General features: G+C 42.5%; 2 protein-coding genes across 3 annotated transcripts; both read left to right on the top strand.

The window, feature by feature from the left end:
- The first annotated feature begins 1238 nt into the window (after positions 1-1238).
- On the top strand, positions 1239-7788 carry LOC103992689 (probable protein phosphatase 2C 6). Of its 2 annotated transcripts, none has more exons than XM_018829015.2 (6): positions 1239-1468; positions 1560-1631; positions 1729-2930; positions 3022-3396; positions 3497-3602; positions 7176-7788. In XM_018829015.2, exons 3-6 carry the CDS (start codon positions 2148-2150, stop codon positions 7514-7516), a joined length of 1605 nt encoding a protein of 534 aa, XP_018684560.2. In that variant the 5' UTR covers positions 1239-1468; positions 1560-1631; positions 1729-2147; the 3' UTR covers positions 7517-7788. The 2 variants fall into 2 exon arrangements, with proteins under 2 accessions (XP_018684560.2, XP_009410774.2); XM_009412499.2 differs by having other exon boundaries at positions 1239-1482.
- A 4290-nt stretch (positions 7789-12078) lies between these two features.
- Positions 12079-15021, top strand: LOC135679466 (formin-like protein 20). The gene has a single exon (XM_065193252.1). The coding sequence runs from the start codon at positions 12258-12260 to the stop codon at positions 14187-14189; it is 1932 nt and encodes a 643-aa protein (XP_065049324.1). The 5' UTR covers positions 12079-12257; the 3' UTR covers positions 14190-15021.
- The last annotated feature ends 3126 nt before the right edge of the window (positions 15022-18147 follow it).

Genomic DNA, 18147 nt, shown 5'->3' with positions numbered 1-18147 from the left:
TAGGCTGGCTTTATTTTGCTTCCTCAAACTGATTCTGATTTGTGTTGCATGCAGATGAGAATTCCGCCCTCCGCGTTGTAAGGAATCGTTTGGATCCAATCCGATTTCACAGGTCCGGCCCTTTCTTATGATCCGCGTTATATTCTTAAGATCCGGCCTTTTATTGTGCCCCAAAGCGCCGACGGGTGGCGAAGTAGTAAGCACCGACGGATGGATGAACAGACCGCCGAATCAAAAGCTGATGGATCCCTTCCACAGTCAACGACACAAGTCACGGACCTGAGAGTCGTTAGAGATGGCAGTGAGATACAAGAGGCGGTGGGACAGGTCGGATGCGACTGCCGATGAACACGTCGATGAAAGGGAGGACCGAAAGATAGAGCCATACCGCGACGGACGCGTGGCGACCGGCACGTCGGTACGCACCGTCGACCCGGCGTCTCCCGCTGCGGTTTCCGTTTCTCTCTTCCTTTCTCTTCTTATCGCATCGGGACGCGTGTCAGGCCTCCGGGGACAAGGTGTAAGCTAGCTGCCAACGCTCCAAAAAAGAACCTCTTCCTATCCTTTAATGGCGTACCCGTCTGCCGAGTCCTTCTAATTACCGACGAGCCTGCGTGTGGGTCCCGGTAATTCCTCCAATCCCAAGAATGGGCAGGGATGCTGGTAGAAAAGCATGGAGATAATGATTAGGTCCGGTACTTCTCGTGCAATAAAATAATGTTTTAAGCCACGTGCCAATAAGCCGACCACGTGTTCGGTGCCTACCGGGGCTAGCTTCGATTGGAGACGGATGAAATCATGGGGCGACGATGATTACCTCGGCCATCCAACGGTACAGATCACGTGGCTGACGGTGATCCGGAAGAGGGATCGGTGCGTCGAAAAGAGTCCGGCTCCGTGGACTTCATATTTCTAGGGCTATTTTCGTGATATAAAATCTTCCCCTTACCTCTAATGGCAACGAGATCGCAAAAGTAGGACAGATCTGCTGCTCTAGGGAGAACCAGAGATTCTTCTTTTCTAGGAAGGACCCCAGTCATAGGACCAATGGAAGGGAAGAAACCATTTCGTTCCCGGAAGAACACGAGTCAGAGGACCAATCGAAGGGAAGAACTATCGTGGTTGCGGGATGGACATGCAATAGGTGATCCGTGGATTATTATGATGGCCTCGACACGACCGACACCTGTCCGTGGTGATCGTCTCCATCCCACCTCCCCATCTTTCCATCAGCCTCCACCAAAATCAACAAGGGTGGGAGAGCACACAAAACAGATCCCTTGCTTTTGGTACTCGGGAAAATTCCTCTTCTCCTTCTTCCTCCTCGTCTCTCAACTTCTTTCGGGGTGGACGTTGCTTTCTTCCTTCTTCTACTTCTCTCCTCCCTCTCGAATAAAAAGTTAATCTGAAGGTGTCAACAAACACGCGCTCGGATCTCTCACTATATTTGTCGTCGAAGAAGGAACTGGTGAGAAGCAACAGGTTGGATTTTCTTCTCCGCTCTTCTCTCTTCTTTTTCTACGTCCCCATGGTTGTCATCATTCACTGCTCCTGTCTAGTATGGTGACAAGTGATGGATTGAGTCATGCGTAGCTCTTAATGGAGGAAGCGACGGGTGCCCGCAGCCGCAGGTAACTCAGATCAGAAATGGTGCTGGGATTCGTTTTGATTCTTCTTCCTTTTTTCTGGGGTCATTCCCTCCACCTCACCCCTCTTTGCTTTTTCTAGGGATAAAAAGGTTGCAATTTTGCGCAACAAATTTGGTGCGGTTGTTACGCGCATGTGATTATTGCTGACTCTCCTCTTCTCTTCTTTTACCCTTCTTCTTCCTTCTGGTGTCAATGGAGTGCCCTGTATGAAGGGGAATCGCCGACTCTGGTCCAGTTCCCCGTCTTTCTCTCATCCGAGACCCTGGAATTTTGCTTTCCTTAAGAGGTCAAGCCTTAGATCTGGGATCAGTAGTTGCATCCCGTTGTCAGATCTTTTCGCGATGCGGCACGGCGAACCCGTGAGATGCGGCCGGAGGCGACTTCGAGCGTGATCCACAGGCGGGGGAGGCCATTCGTTAGAAGTCAGTAGGATGTGTCACTTTTGAGCCCAGCGTATAATAACTTCTGACCGCCACGACGGCCCAGGACAAGGAGTTAATGGAGGAGATGCCTCCGGCGGTGGCTTTATCATTTAGGACGGCCAATTCGACCTGTGACAACTCGATGGAGATTGCCTGCCTGAAGCTGATTACCGAGACTGCAGGCCTGCTGCCCAATCCAATGGATGCTGCTGCCACGGGTTTGTCACCTGAGGTCGAGCAATCTGAGGTGGTGGCCATGGAAGAGGGAGGGGATGGGGATGATCTGGACGTCCGCAGAGCGGTGGGTAGTTTCCATGAGGATTTGGTCTCCATGGAGCGCAAATTTTTGGGAGGAATCGCTTGTTCAGCCGCTACTAGTATCGGCGGCAGCAGCAGGAGTATCAACAGCACGGCCGACGAGTTGCTGGATATGGATCTGCCATCCGAGACATGCACACCAACTGCCCTTGAGGTGGAGAAGAGTGGTGAGATCTTAAACGGGCGTCCTGCTTTTGAGTTCGGTGTTAATGCACTGACAGTAAGCATGGTCGATTCTGATTTTATAATACCAGTAACGCCCATTGTTGAGCTTGCAACTCAGGAAGATCAGCAAAGTCAGGCAAGCAGCAGCAGCAGCAAGCGAAGTGTGTTCTTGGTGGATTACTTACCCTTTTGGGGGCAAGTGTCAATTTGTGGACGAAGGCCAGAGATGGAAGATGCTGTTGTGGCAGTGCCTTATTTTTATGAAATCCCCTTGTGGTTGCTCATCGGTAATCAAGACATAGATGGCCTTGATTCGAGCTTGATTCGCTTGCCAGCCCATTTCTTTGGCGTCTATGATGGCCATGGTGGTTCCCAGGTGCAAAACTTTTTAGCTATCATTCCTAATCATCTGTTGCTATGTTAGGCTACAGTTATAAAGCTTTGCAGGTGGCTCTTTCATGCTGCAGGTCGCTGATTATTGTCGTGAGCGAATCCACCATGTGTTAATAGAGCAGTTAAGGAATTGTGCTAGAGATCTGAGGAGCAATACTTGTGATGATTGGAAGAAGCAGTGGGAGAGAGCCTTCATTAACTGCTTTCAACAGGTTGATGATGAGGTTGGTGGAAAAGTAACTGAAGGGAATTTGGGAAGCTCAGATGATAAATCCAAGGACGAAAATTTTTCTGATGCACCATTAACACCTATAGCTCCAGAGACAGTGGGATCTACAGCAGTAGTTGCTGTTATCTGTTCATCACACATCATCATTGCAAACTGTGGGGACTCAAGGGCTGTTCTTTGCCGTGGCAAACAACCTGTGCCTCTGTCAGTTGATCATAAAGTGAGGCTTGTATATTTTGCTTTTATTTTGTGCGTGTATCTCTTTGTTTCAATTGAAAATTTGTGATCTCAACCAAGGGAAAACTCTTCTTGTATATCAGCCAAACAGGGAAGATGAGTATGCAAGAATTGAGGCACAGGGAGGCAAGGTCATACATTGGAATGGATATCGTGTATTCGGTGTTCTTGCCATGTCACGGTCAATTGGTGCGTACCCTTTCCTCTAGGACAATGTCATCAAGGATATCAAAGTTGCTTACAGAAAAACAGATATATTTATATATTACTAATCTTTTTTTGAGCAAAATTTTGGTAGTCATATTTGTCAATTATGCATAACATAAACTAGTAACCGTATAGTTAAATTTCGCTTTGAGAAAATGGCCTTCTATATTACAAATTTACAATAGCATGAAAATGAGAAAAATACAATGGATCTGTTGCTCAATACTTTGTATGATAAATTACCATCATTATACACTATTTATGGTGGTTTCCAGAAAATGAGATGGTTATCTTGTCAACTTTTAGGAAAATGATCGGTAGACAATTTTCTGCATGGAGCAAGAAGTTATAGGGCAGACAAAATATATCTTCATCTTTTAGTGAGGAGACCATACCTTGAGAAATTGCTGGCCTACAGAGTATAATGGGATTTCACAGAGAGATGACTCCTATGGTGAATTCTAGAAAATAGAGAGAAGACTCCTGTTGTGACTGCTAGAAAATAGATCCGTGTGTCTTTTTCTGTTTACATTCAAGCAAGATGTTAGGTGTAAATTTTCCATTCTGATTATACAAATTACATGATAGTTGCAAGAATTAGGTACTACTTATCTATGCATTTCTGTCTTTTGAGGCCTTATCTGATCTTAAAATAAAAGACTTTGTCTTGCTGTAAACAAGCTCTGGCTCACAAAAAAAGAATGTTGGATAAAAGCTGAAAGAGAACCTTTCATGCTGTTAGCCTGTAACAGACATGAGAATGTGCAGAATAACCCCGTAATATACCTTTTGCTTAGGTGATCCATGCCTATGGTGTCTACCTTTTAAGAATCAGTGATACATGGACTCTTGCTTTCACATCCGCAGGATGCATTATTTATTCCACATGTATGAGCTGCGCTCTTATCAAACTCGTTAGTTATACAAATCCAGTACTGAAGAATTTTACGATATGAGAAGTTGATTTCAGTGATTTAAAAAGGCGCTCGGGCGCTTACCTAAGCGCTCGAGCGAGGCGAGGCGAGGCCCGAGCGCCTCTCTTCATTTCCAAGCGACGAACTTCAAAGAGGCGTCACCTAGGCGCTCGCCCGAGCCCAGGCGCCGGGCGCTTCGGGCGAGTGCCTGGGTTAAACCAGGCGACCAAACCAGCGGTTTAGGTTTGGCTCGGTCTCCGGTGCTTTAGTTGGTTCAATCGAACCAACTAAAGCACTGATATCAGCGCGACTTCCCCAACCCTAACCCTGCTCGCCATTCACGCTGCTCGCTGCCGCTGTCACCACTCCCGCTCCCACTGCTCACTGTTGCCGCTCGCCGCTCTTGCTACCGTTGCCACTGTCGCCGCTCGTCGCTCTTGCTACCGCAGCCGCTGCCGCTGCTCGCTGTTGTCGCCGCTCCCGCTGCTCGCTGCTACCGCTGTCGTTGCCACTGTTGTCACTCGTCGTTGTCGCTACCGCTCCCGCTTTTCTCAGCACCCTCGGTCTTCCCTTACACTCTTATCTTCTCATTTGCTTCTCCTCTTTTGAAATTGAAAGTATACTGTTAACAGTATATTGTATACTGTTAAAAGTATACAGTATACTGTTATATTGTATACTGTTAACTGTATACAGTATACTGTTAAACTGTATACAGTATAACACTATTATTTTGATTTTAATACTATTAATTTTTATTTATTTGAAATTATTGTTAGGTTTCAGGATAAATGACTAGTGTAAATTTTGAAACTTTTTGTTAATGTGACATTATGATTTTGTATCTTAGATTTTCTTAATTTAATAATATATTTTTATTTAAAATTTTAAATAATTATATTTATTAATTTTATTATATATATTTATATTTAAGCGTCTCACGTCGCTCGGGCGAGCGCCTAGCGCCTCGGGCATTTTTGGACCGTGGTGCCTTTTGGCGCCTAGCACTTTTTAAATCACTGGTTGATTTCAAGGATTTATATAAACTGCACATCCAGAAGTCATGTTCTCACGGTTCTTAGTCTCATAGCATCACAATATAAGAATCATAAATATTATCCTAATTGTTTCTCATGCACATGTTGGCACATTTACATTTTTTCCCCTTGTTGGATCTGGCACATAGATATGTGTCCATGTAACGTGCTCCTGTTTATTCTGATTTTCTTATTTTTATAAATAAAAGTGAGCTGACATCTCCAGAGGACCATTTCAAGATAAGAGTGAAAATTTAACTATCTCAAGTTTTTATTTCAGTAACTTCATACTGTAACAATCTTTTGACAGACTAATATGCAAGACTTCTAGCATAGTGCATATTATAAAAACTGATAACAATGGCTTAAATTATACATATCAACCTAGAGAAAACTGCTTGCTAAAGGAAGTGAATTTCTACATAAATGATTTGTATATATTTTTTTTCCGTAAAACATTAGGCCTTCAAATACAAGAGTCCAAGTTCTGCTGATTTTGAAAATTTTAAAGGTGCAATTTTCTAGTGAGTTTTAGCCTGAAAAGTAAGTTTGCCATTTCCCTTGATTATATAAGAAAATAATTCCTTTGCTGTCTGCATATCACCATCAGGCAATGCAAGAACACAGGCAGCAATATCATTCCCTTCTCGGCTCATCTTACATGTTATAACCGAAGATCTCATTTTCTTAGCTTCTTTTATCAACAAATGTAGTTTGCTTGATGTTGTCAATCGTCTAAATTCAAGCCAGAAGTTCCAATCAAGTTAAATGAAAAGAAAAGAGTATTTGTATCTCAGAAAACCATTGCAACTGATTGTCTAATTAAAAGGCTTATCCATTTAAAAAAGGTATTAGTGAATTTGTAGATTATTCTGATTATCTTATACACAGGTCTAATGAGATGGCCACTTCTTGGTTACTGTTGCTGATTTTTCTTTTGGTATTTTATCTTGTATAAAGTCTTCCAGGTGAAGTTGCAATCTTCTTTTCTAGGTTCACATTATTAGTCTTGATTGCTCTTGTTTTAACATCTTCAAGATAAATACAATGCTGTGTTTCAATTTACCCATATTGATAGTAGGTGTTTGTATTGTTCTGTGCCCATTTTAATCCATGGCATGACAAAGTTTCAAGTTATCAGAGCATAAAATTATGTTAGAAGAATTCATGGATTTGTTTTTTGGGAAAATTATCTGGAGTTAAAACGTAAACCAAAGAGTATTATTGTTGAACATAGGAACAAAAACATGGCATTTGAACCTACCTCAATAAGATGATCAATTAACCGTTTGTTATACATTTTTCGCTTGGAACCTCTCTATCTAAGAAGACCAAGATAGTAGCTCTCATATGGAGCGTTCTTATTTTTACAGCCCAGGGGTTTACTGGGCAGAAACAATCAATTTTCCAAACTAATAAACTTTTTGAAAGAGTTGACTTTTGAGGATTCGTTGACACTGCTATCAAGATCTGACTGCTATCATGTTAAACGAGGTCGAATCAACTTGGTGTTGACAGAATGGAACGCTATTTCTTGTTTTGGCAGCTATTGTATACACGACTTCAATAATTTTGAATACAGTTACTTGCTGGATCATATGCAGGGGACCATTACTTGAAGCCGTGGATAATTCCAGTACCAGAAGTTACAATTGTTCCACGATGTAGAGAGGATGAATGTCTTATCCTAGCCAGCGATGGTTTGTGGGATGTCATGTCCAATGAAGAGGTATGCGATATAGCCCGAAGGCGGATACTGCTATGGCACAAAAAGAATGGTATTGTATCATCACCAGTCAACCATCGAGGTGAGGAAGCTGATCCTGCAGCTCAAGCTGCTGCAGATTTCCTGTCAAAACTTGCCATCCAAAAGGGAAGCAAGGACAACATCACAGTCATTGTGGTAGATCTAAAAGCACAAAGGAAGTTTAAGGCCAAGTCTTAGGACGGTCATGGTTATTCATCTGGTTAGTAACTTACTAGAGAATTATAGCATTTCAAACTTGGTAATTCGATGGCCTTAAGTACATTGCTTGGCCCATTTGGTTTTTGTTTTGTGGGCTACAGGGGCTGTACTCTACATACACTATAGAATCTTTATAGGGCTTATGTGTTAATGCAGGTCTCTAGAATCTTGTAATTTTATTTTGTTAAGCCAGGCCATACGGTTGACATTGCAATCGAGCCAATGTAGCCCTCCATGTGGCTGCTTTATGCTGCCTTGGTGCGGATGCGTTCAGCTGGTGGATATAAGCTTTTCGATTCTACCTCCAAGTTTTGGAGGCTGTGCGATGTCTTCTTGCGCTTCGTTCTGGTTGACGTTGTCTTCATCTGTTGTAAAGAGTTTTCTCGAATGAGATCTATAGATTCCATCTAAGTAGAGGTCTGCTATGCTGATGATATCCGAGGAAAGTACTAATCTGTTTGATTGTTGTGGTTTCACCTTGCAGAGAGGTGATCATCACTGTTGGGCTTCTCAGATTCATGGTAGTTCATCCGAAAACAAAATTAGCTAGGTAACTGCTGTGTTTGGTGAACTTTGTGATTATATATCTGCTATAGGTCAGCTATTCTGCAGCATTTCAAACTTGACAAGGTGAAATTTAGATGACATTGCTTGGGTCGTTTGTTGGGAGAGCGAAGTGGGAAATTGAACTCCTTGGCAGTACCTGTGATGCAGAAGATGTTTTGGCACTTTTGACTTGTAGGATATCCGAATACAACTTGATTTATATTACTTTTTGACTTGTAGGATAGCAAAAGGAAGATGGCGAATTGTGTGGGTTGTTAAACTATCTATTTATTTTGTGGAAGAAGAGAACTCCCTCGGTTGGCGGCTAACGAGACGCTGCAAGGAGGTGTCGGCGGCAGTGCAAGTTTGTTCCGACAATGTTGTGGTGTTTAAATAGATAGTGGTTGTTTGATTGGGACGCTGATTCGGAGTAATGGAGATTCTATTTATTTGTCTCGGTTTGATGTCGACGAGTATCAAACCCGTGCGATTCAAAATGTGTCAAAATTTTAAGAAAATATAAAAATTATATTGAAACATACTTGATAAAATCCCTCGAGTCAGTGTTGGTTAAAATGTCGAGTCTTTAAGCATTAAATGCATTGGAATTTGAGAATCTCAAAGTGCTACGGAATGCACCACACAGTCTTCTAGTGTCGAGTACAATTGCGTTCCTTTCTCAAATATTGTGCTAGAAGGTTTTAAATCTTATGTTGTCATTGAAATAAATACTTTAGGTTATTTTGATCGTGTTATTATTGATGGAAGTCGTTTCAATTATTATTGAAGGGAGCATTTTGAGTTATTTCGATCGTATTATCATTAAAAGAAATAGTTTATGCCATTTTGATTATGTTATCGAAATGAGCACTTCAAGCCCACTTTGGATGTGATATGAAATTCGGGATGATAGTTTATACAGTGTAGCAACGTCACTTGAGGATTCTCTTTGTTATCAAAGTAGTTGGACCACATGATGAATCATTTGGCACATCTATCAGCACATGCGAAGCGTCATCATCGCCTTATCTTCCTACAAGTATGTTAATTTGGCCGTAGAATCTACTCAAATTTTATTACTAGCATCTCATAGTGATAATATGCCTTTCCTTATATGTGACACTCTTAGGAAGCTCCACGTATCGTCCGTTGAACCGTTAAGAATTAAAAAAATTATAATTTTGACCTTATATATTTGAGAAATCTAGGAACGACATCACATATACAGCAAAAGCAAAAGAATAGAAAACAAAATTTTTAAATTTCTCAAAAATATATTTATCGTCGTTCAAAGATTTATGTGTAAAAACTGTAAAACCAAAAATTATGTATATGAAATATTGTATTTTACCTAGAGAGATTGTATATCCCTAAATCCCTACAGATCTGCAGGAGATGATGAATGAGGTCAAATGTCTTCCTCTCTAGCGGTAATCCACATAGCAAGGTTGTGACAACGCTCCTCGAATCACTGTCCAAATCTCCACACTTGCTATCTGATGAGAAGAAGGAGAGAGGAGAATAGGAGGTATCAACCAAGAAGCCTATGACCCATGGGTGTTTGGTTCCCTCATATATATAGAAGTCCTCTGTCAACTTAATCGTAATGGATCCTGCCCTATTGGGTATTGGATCTCCATCTAACCACCCAAGCCTCTTAAATTAGTGGATCTCTATCTAATAATCTCTCATTGACTTTTATTGGATCACATCCATAGAATCCAATAATTCAAGAGCTTATTGGATATCCAATAAGGTAGGGGCTCCAACGAATATCTTATACCCGAACCTCTACTCGTCGTAATGCCTACCATATGTGTATGACTCTTTAGGCTCAATATCGAGCTGACCGTGAGTCTTACCTATCAAAACTCTATCTGGCTCAATGAATTATTATATTCATAATAATTTACTTGACTTATCGACTGTAGACGTACTAAGCCACTACGTCGCAATCCCCTAGACGATACAGGAGAATCCAATCCATTGGACATGTCTGTCCTCAATTACCATGTATCTATAGTCCCTCATTTATCTAATACCCTAGAGACTATATACCGAGCATGGTACTGTCAGGCTTATACCGTTTCTACTCGAGTCTCACTCTAATCGAAGTCTCCCGAAGAACTATTTCTCTCTCAATCCGAATGACCTTAGATAGGGATTTGTCTGAGTAAGAACGAGTGGATGATCCTCTATCGATACTCAATAGTCCTCATAAGGTTTGCTGTCACTCCTGATAGTCGACTATGCTAGATATGGATTTCCAAGCCTATAAGTTTGGTATCAAAGAATAAAGTACTCATATAGGACATCTTAGTGTCTCAAGTCTAAGGACAAAGTACATCATTGGGACAATATAATCATTGTCTGACAATGAGATATCATTAACCATCCAGCATTCTATGAGCGGATCAATCAATGAACTCATTATCCAATTAGTACCTACATTATAGCCCTAGTGTCCCCACACGAGCAACTATGAGACCAACTGTAATATCCCATTAGTTCCACATCAGAAGTGGACAATGAGTATGATTGACTTATATGGACCTGATGAGTATATTACATTAATTTTCGTTTAAATATTTTAATTTATATTTAAAGATAAATCGATCTCATTATTACAAAGATTCGTGATCATAATCTCTAAAGTTCCAAAATCACTTTCTCACACGTTATTCAATCAATTGAACCTTCCTTCATATTTAATATTTAGAATCCCAATGCTGACGTGACCTAAATACTACTTCAATTCTAATCGGACATTCCACGCTCTTTCATACGCGTCTTATCATACATTGACAGGAGAGAAATAAATAAACAAACTGTTGAGTCATGCTTCCGACGTGGTTGTATAAAGAAAGGGTGTGAGAGTGATTTGGCTAGTCAAAGTCAACTTAGTGGGTTTCAAATTGGCTGTCATTACGTTAGCAATGCTGATGGTGGGAAGACTATGTTTGTCATTCGTATTACTATCATTGAATGGGCACCAATCCCCACCATGCAGGCATCGCTAGCTGCATACAGAGACAAACGCACAGCCTTGCCTCACCACCATTCCTTCAGGCTATTTATTTCCTGCTGATCGAATAGAGGGCTCGGCGGCATTCGGCGTTAAGTATGTGTCCTATCATGCGACAGGATTAGTGGGATCATCAGAATAAGTTCGTTCGTAGCAGCCTAAGCAACCCTTCTCTTTCTTTTTCTTACCGGAGAACAATAATATAAAATAATAATAATAAGAAGGTAATATTAGTTTAAAATTAAATCAAATAAAAAAAATTATTAAACTTTTTACAAAAATAACTTTTAAATTTTAAACCGTATTGACTTGAGATTTGAATTAATCTATAATTATAAATATAATCTATTTATAGATGTGAAATACAAGAATAGTCCATAATCACTGTAACTCTATCTAATCTTTTTTTTTTAATAATAAAATATTAAATTAATTTTTTTTTTTTAATCCTTAAATTTTTATCTAATTTTATTTTAAAAAAAATAACATATTAAATTATGATCTTTCACCTGCGTCTCTTCCCCCCTACTCATAAACTATTGAAAGGTTTCATTCATTCTGTGTCGGCGTAGTACCTCAAAGTGATGCTCTCATGTGCGTAACAATAAAAAGAGAAAAACTTCCCACGCTTTCTACCGCGTGTCTGCCAAAAATATCGCTCGAGGTGGGGCCGACTGCAGCATTCATGTAAAGGTTCCATAATTTACGGAGTGTGCACCCCATCCATGTGTGTGTCAATGTTGCCGATCCACCCTTTCTGATTCATTCCATCAGTAATTAAAACCATACTACGGATAAATATGCATCATTATTTTAACTACTCCACTATGTTTTTACGATTGCCTCCTAATCAAGCATTCTTCAGTTACACTGACAGGTTTACTGTTTGCTTGTGGGGTCCAATCGCTCATCATTGCTGCCGATGCTTCTTCGTTGCTTCATTTCTTTTTGTTGGATGGCAAAAGAAAAGATGGGACTGACACCGATCGTCGCTGTTTGAATCGGACTTCCATGGCACAATTATCGATTTCATAGCCCCTCCCCCTCCTCTAACCCTTTTGTATGCATCACTCCGACGATTGCAGCAGAGGTGGCCGTGAAACCCCAACACAAAGATTTGCTTGAAGCGAGAGGATTTTACCAGTTTCGATGGAGGAAGATAGAGATGATTCTTCGGCTTCCTCTTCTTCCTCTGGCATTCAGCCGCGGGGGTTGCTAGTACTGTTTGCCATCTTTATCCTGTTCTGCCTCCCCTCCCTCTTCTCTGCTTCCTTTCGTGGCTTTCGCGCGGTGTTCGTCAAGAACGGATGGGACACTCTCAACTTCGTCCTCGTCCTTTTCGCCGTCCTCTGCGGCGTCCTCGGCCGCCGGAACTCCGGCGACGACACCGGCAAGTCCCCCTCCGCTTCATCCCCCAAGGACGTCTGGTACAACGATCACTCGGCGCAGCTTAGCAGCTACCTTGATCACGCTGCGGTGGGCCATTCGACGAGGATGAGGAGGATGAGGAGCAGCAGCTCCTACCCGGACCTGAGGCAGGAGGCCGCGTGGGGCGGTGCCTCCGTCGCTGAAGGGTGGCAGTTCTTCGACGACATCCATCTGTATCGTCGGAGGTCGGATTCAGGTAGCTGGGAAAGCCAGAGGTTTAGGGGGTCGTCGGGCAAGGCCATTCCGGTGGCTTCGTTTGTTATCCGGCAGAGCCGTTCTCCAGTATCGAGATCTCCGCCGAGTCAGCCGCCGCCTACTCCTCCGACCACGGCGCAGCGGTTGCCCAAGAGGAACTTACAAAAGCTTCAGCAGAATGTGGTAGAAAAAGATGCGATCTTTGAAACGTGGAATTCCCAACCGCCATCATCCCCGCCAACGGCGCAGCCTCGGCGGCGACACGGCAGAAGGAGGAGCCTCGAGAAGTTTCCGGGGAGGGAGGTGGAGGGAGACGCGAATCCTGGAACAAGACATAGGAGGAGTAGGACCGTCGAGGATCTCCCAGATTGGAAGGTGGAGCAACATTGGAACACGGGAGCACAGAAGCCACACACGCCACATCCAACGCGTCGGCCACGCTCTCCATCGCCGCCGTCGCAGCCTCATGAGGTGAAGACGAACAATAAGAAGAGGAGAGGAGGAGGTGCCAAGGATATCGCCGCCGCCATCGCTTTATTCTACAAGAAGAAAAAGAGAGGGAGCAAGACGAAGAGGAGCCACGACGATATATCGCTTTACATGGGGGCATCTTCTTCTTCGCCGCCGCGACCCCGGTCTTCCTCTGTCTTGCACCACCTGTTCTCTCACAAGAAGAGTAAGAACCGAGGGTTTCACTCATCATCAACGTCTCCTCCGCATTCCCCTCCGTCGCCGCCATCCCTTCCTTCAACCTGGCGTTCTGCTAAGCAATCCTCTCCTCCTCCCTCGCCACCACCTCCTCCGCCAACCCGCCAATATAAGAGGCAAGCGCCACTGCCTCCGCCACTCCCTCCGGCTCCACCACAGGGTAAGCTCGACATGAGGAAAGAAAAGCTCAATCTTTCTGATTTCCCACTACCTCCGTCGTCGTCACCCCTTCCTTCGACCTGGCGTTATGGTAAGCAATCCTCTCCTCCTCCCTCACCACCACCTCCTCCGCCAACCCGCCAATATAAGATGCAAGCGCCACTGCCTCCGCCACCCCCTCCGGCTCCACCACAGGGTAAGCTCGACAAGAGGAAAGAAAAGCTCAATCTTTCCGACTTCCCACTACCTCCGTCGTCTCCCCTACTTCCACCGCCTCCACCGCCACCGCCGCTAGCATCCAGTTCGCAAGAGCTGTTCTCCGACGATGAGGAGGCGGGGAACACTGACAGTGAAAGATTCGGGGGAACTGCCGCAAACACGGGGGAGAACGGAACGGATGAGGGGGTGGCGGTGTTCTGCCCCAGCCCCGACGTTGACAACAAGTCAGAGCTCTTCATTGCTCGATTCCGCGCGCGTCTGAAGCTCGAGAAGCTGAACTCGATACGAGAAAAGCAGCGGCAGAGGCAGCAGCAGCAACAAGAAGAGGAGATCATGATGATCGGCAGCCTCTTCGGTGACGATCTCATCTAAAGATAAGCTTCGCCATCTCTCAGCGGCATCTGCTGCCGCCACCACTACCATCGAAATTGAGCTGTTAAATGCTTTATTAGCTGCTGCTTGGTTTTAATCTTCTCGTAAAATTTCTCTCCTTTGCTGAGAGTTACAGCAGTTCCAACTTCTCATGCATTGACATAGAACCTTTGGCTACAATTTCAAGTCAACTAGACACAAATGGCTGCTGGCTGTTTCAACTTGTTATGGATCATCGACGTTCGTGGAGAAAATACAAGTAGCAGCTCTGAGAAATCGCTGGGTACCCCCTGGCATTGCAAATGAGAAGGGTAGGTGCAAAAGGGGAAGGTTTGGCAGACCTATTGATCTAAACAATGGACCTCATAATCATTATCGAGTTGGAGGAGCAAATTCAAACTGCAAACTGTGGTGATCATAAGATGCTCTCCTATTTCTAAATACAGCACTTCACCGTCGCAAGTAATCTCAGACCACAAGCACGCACGGGAGATTCATTCATTGCAGGTTTTGGTTCCCAGTACTCGGTACTAGTAGCATATAAGATTTTCTCAACCTGATAGCAGATGATTAAGTTCCTCCCTGATCGCTGCAGCAACCGTGCTCAAGAAGAAGCACGGTCCACTGCACCTCGTTGCAGCCATCTTCGACTCTACTTCTGATGCTCCGATCATTGTTTCCGCAGTATACACGTCTTGTCATCGTCAATGTTATAACACTCATCCCTTTCAAACTATCCAAGGAGGACTTTCAAACTATCCAAGGAGGACAACTATGCATCTTGATGTGTATAATTTTTTAATCTTTTATTTGACTATGATTTACTGGGCTACATCGATGTCTGTCTTAGTTGTCCACCATCAATGATCAACATCTCAGGAGACCCCAATCCGGTACTAAATCTAGCTCACAAATTATGATTGCGTCAAGATCATCTCATCCTCCAAACTATTCAAGCCTTCGTCACTAAGTTTGTCGCTCCACTGTCGTGTACGACTACTACAGAAGCCTAGCACAAGTTGTAAATCATTTTGGCAAATCGCTCACGCACTCGTTTGTTTGACCTTGTATCCAAAAACAAAACAAGAAGGAAATACTATTACTGATTATCTACAACATATCAAAGTTATCATCGATGACTTAACTTTGATAGGTCATACGCTCAGTTATAAAGAAGTTCTTGTTCATATCCCGAATGGTCGAAGAGACGAGTATAAGGAACTGACAGCAGCAATTCGAGCATGCGACTCACCTATATCATTCGAAAAACTCTATGATAAATTGACTGATTATGAGATGTATTTAAAACACGAGGATAAGTTGCGTGGACCAATCATCACAACTCAAGTCATTAAAAAAATTCAAAAGAAAATCTTATCTGCTATCGCAACGTACTGTTGTGAGGCTAAGCTTTTGCGTCACAACTATTCGAGACAAAAAGATGGTAACCATCCAAGTCGAAGCATTACGAAGGCTTTCTGTAGCTGAGAACCAAAACCTGCTACAAAATATGAGTCATCGAGATTTGGTTGTCAAACATATTCATAAAAAATTGGGCTGTAGATCCTATTATTCTGAAGACTCTGTTCTCAAACTCGGATAGAAATCTGGTTTTATGAAGCTACATTACGCTGGACTCCAATCTTATAAGGTAGGCATAAATTAAGACAGAAATTAGGACTTACCGTACCAATGAAAAATGAATCCCACAGTAGATTATACAGATGTTTTGATTGCATAACAAAATAATACTAAGCCATAAAATCCAGACTATCTGGGAGGGCCATTTTGTTGCACAGGAGTTCAGTTCACCAAATCACTATTATATTGGTGAAGATATATATATATATCACTAAGTTTCTTTATCTTTTTAATGTAGCTAACAACAAGTCATTCTCTTCTCACAAAGACAATAAGAAGGGAAAAATAAAAGGAAAAGGTAACCAGCAGTAAGTTGTGTGTTTAAGTTTAATTTGGAATAGTCATTTGGACAGATGACTCCATCCTCAAAACCATAATTCAACAATCTGGACAAATATAATAGAGAAAAAAAATTTAAAATCAAAATCAAAAGAATATCCAGAGATCAGTAAATTAAAAAATATATCAAAAAATCGATATAAGATTTAACATGATTCAGTAAATCCCACCTAAATTGATGGAGTCAATTAAAATTTTCACTATGTGACATCAATTCATAGAGCAAATTAAATTAAGGCCTCAAGTTACATGAATTCTTCTGATAGACTCTCTCACATAAATTCTAAAAAATATATATTTTTTTCTTATTTTTTAGAAATATCATCTTTAAAGCCTCCCTTATAAAAATTTAAAAATAAATGAGATATTTATAAAAAAAAAATCAGATCCTAATTATTATTTTTTTATAAAAAATTCTTCTATTTAGTATCTCATTGAGATAACGATTCTAAAAAACTTGAAATGCTTAATAATCTCAATAGAACCAACCTTATTGTGACAATAAAACCATTACAGTCGAGTGAGAATTGCTCGCCCGAAGTATAGTTTTGGAACTCGAGTATATGGAGAGACTGGAAATGGAAAACCACTGATTGAACAACAGAGGACGATGCTGCGTATTGATGTTTGAGTATAGAGGATAACGGGAAAGCAAAGATTTACTTTATGAGATTTGGTCATGCTGCACTCGATAAGAATGGACGTTCTATTTCTGGAAGAAACCAAGAAAAAAAGTTGCGATGAAAGACGATTAGCTACACTTAAATAAAACGCGTTAAATGTGTTTGTACTTCTTGCTCTGTCATTCATGGAGGAGCAGGATTTTTAGGGACTGTCACATTGTCCTTTGACCTTGCGCAGCTTCCTGATAAGTTCCGAGACATACCTGAACCCAGAAAATTTTGGTAAGCTTCCAGCTGTGATCTGAAATATGAGGGAGACAAATCAATGTTTCAAGACACAGGTGTCGCGAGGAACGGAGTCTGCAGCAGCTGTAATGATCAAGTTGGTTCGTGCATTAATTTCATCGTCTTCATTGTCAACTGACGATGGTTTCTTCTGCTTCATTGCGAATCACAATATCACTTGGATGTGCACAAGTCGTGGTGACTTGGGCTTCAAGCTTTGTAAAGGTGTGACCTCGCCTTTCTGGCGTAGACAGACAAAGTCCGAAACTTGGGAACGCCAACAACGAAACGAGTTTCACGGGGAATGCAGGACGACCACACGAACCAGAATTCGCGTCCAGGAGAACCAACATCCTATTTAGACAACCGATTGACAGGTTGGGTCTCCCAAATCAGAAGCTTCCCGACGGAGAATATTACGAGCTGGAGAAGCAGAGACGACGATGATGAACCCATTTGGACTCTGTGCTTACCACAATATTTTGCCAGTTATCTGGATGTTTTGTCTTCCAAAACTCGACCATGTAGCAAGTTACTCTGTATGTGTATGTGTGCTCTTCACCGGAGTTACTCTGTTCGAGAGAACCCAATGCCGGAGTCTTAGCGGAACAATATACCCACGACTGTGTCCACAGTGCCAAACAGCAGGGGGAAATTTGGGTGTCTACTCACTTTGTTCACGACAGTGTCCTTTGTTGCTGCCAGCAAATGAAGTGCAGGCAGGGAGAATATTAGCATCGATTCTGATTCTCCGAAGCTGGCGGATGATGATTTGCCATTTTCTCGGTCTTAGTTGCAAGTAAATGGACGGCCACTTGATAGATTATACATTTGTATCTGCCGGTTGGTTATCATTAATTGCATGCCCACTTCCAAGAAGGTTGGAAAACGTTAGACAAGATGGTGTGGTTCTTTTTTGTCAGTGGGTTGTTGACTTTTACTCGCATGTTTTGTTGATAGGCATTCGTTGCGGTGGCTTCGATGCAACTACTGAACCCTCTGAAAGGGTGTTTGTGTTCGTTCCTAAAGCGAATCTACGAGGAAGCGCAAGGAGAGAGAATACACGCGCG

The sequence above is a fragment of the Musa acuminata genome, chromosome BXJ1-7, assembly GCF_036884655.1.
Source record: "Musa acuminata AAA Group cultivar baxijiao chromosome BXJ1-7, Cavendish_Baxijiao_AAA, whole genome shotgun sequence".
NCBI classification, from domain to species: Eukaryota; Viridiplantae; Streptophyta; class Magnoliopsida; order Zingiberales; family Musaceae; genus Musa; species Musa acuminata.
The sequence above is the reverse complement of the archived record's forward strand: the minus strand, read 5'-3'. Positions and strand labels throughout refer to the sequence as shown.

What these genes read in the sequence shown, in the direction of transcription:
- LOC103992689 (XM_018829015.2), top strand. Translation starts at nt 2,148, where the DNA reads ATGGAGGAGATGCCTCCGGCGGTGGCTTTATCATTTAGGACGGCCAAT. An exon ending in ATGGCCATGGTGGTTCCCAG is followed by an intron (nt 2,931 to 3,021) that starts GTGCAAAACTTT and finishes TTCATGCTGCAG; the next exon opens with GTCGCTGATTATTGTCGTGA. An exon ending in TGCCATGTCACGGTCAATTG is followed by an intron (nt 3,603 to 7,175) that starts GTGCGTACCCTT and finishes GATCATATGCAG; the next exon opens with GGGACCATTACTTGAAGCCG.
- LOC135679466 (XM_065193252.1), top strand. Translation starts at nt 12,258, where the DNA reads ATGGAGGAAGATAGAGATGATTCTTCGGCTTCCTCTTCTTCCTCTGGC.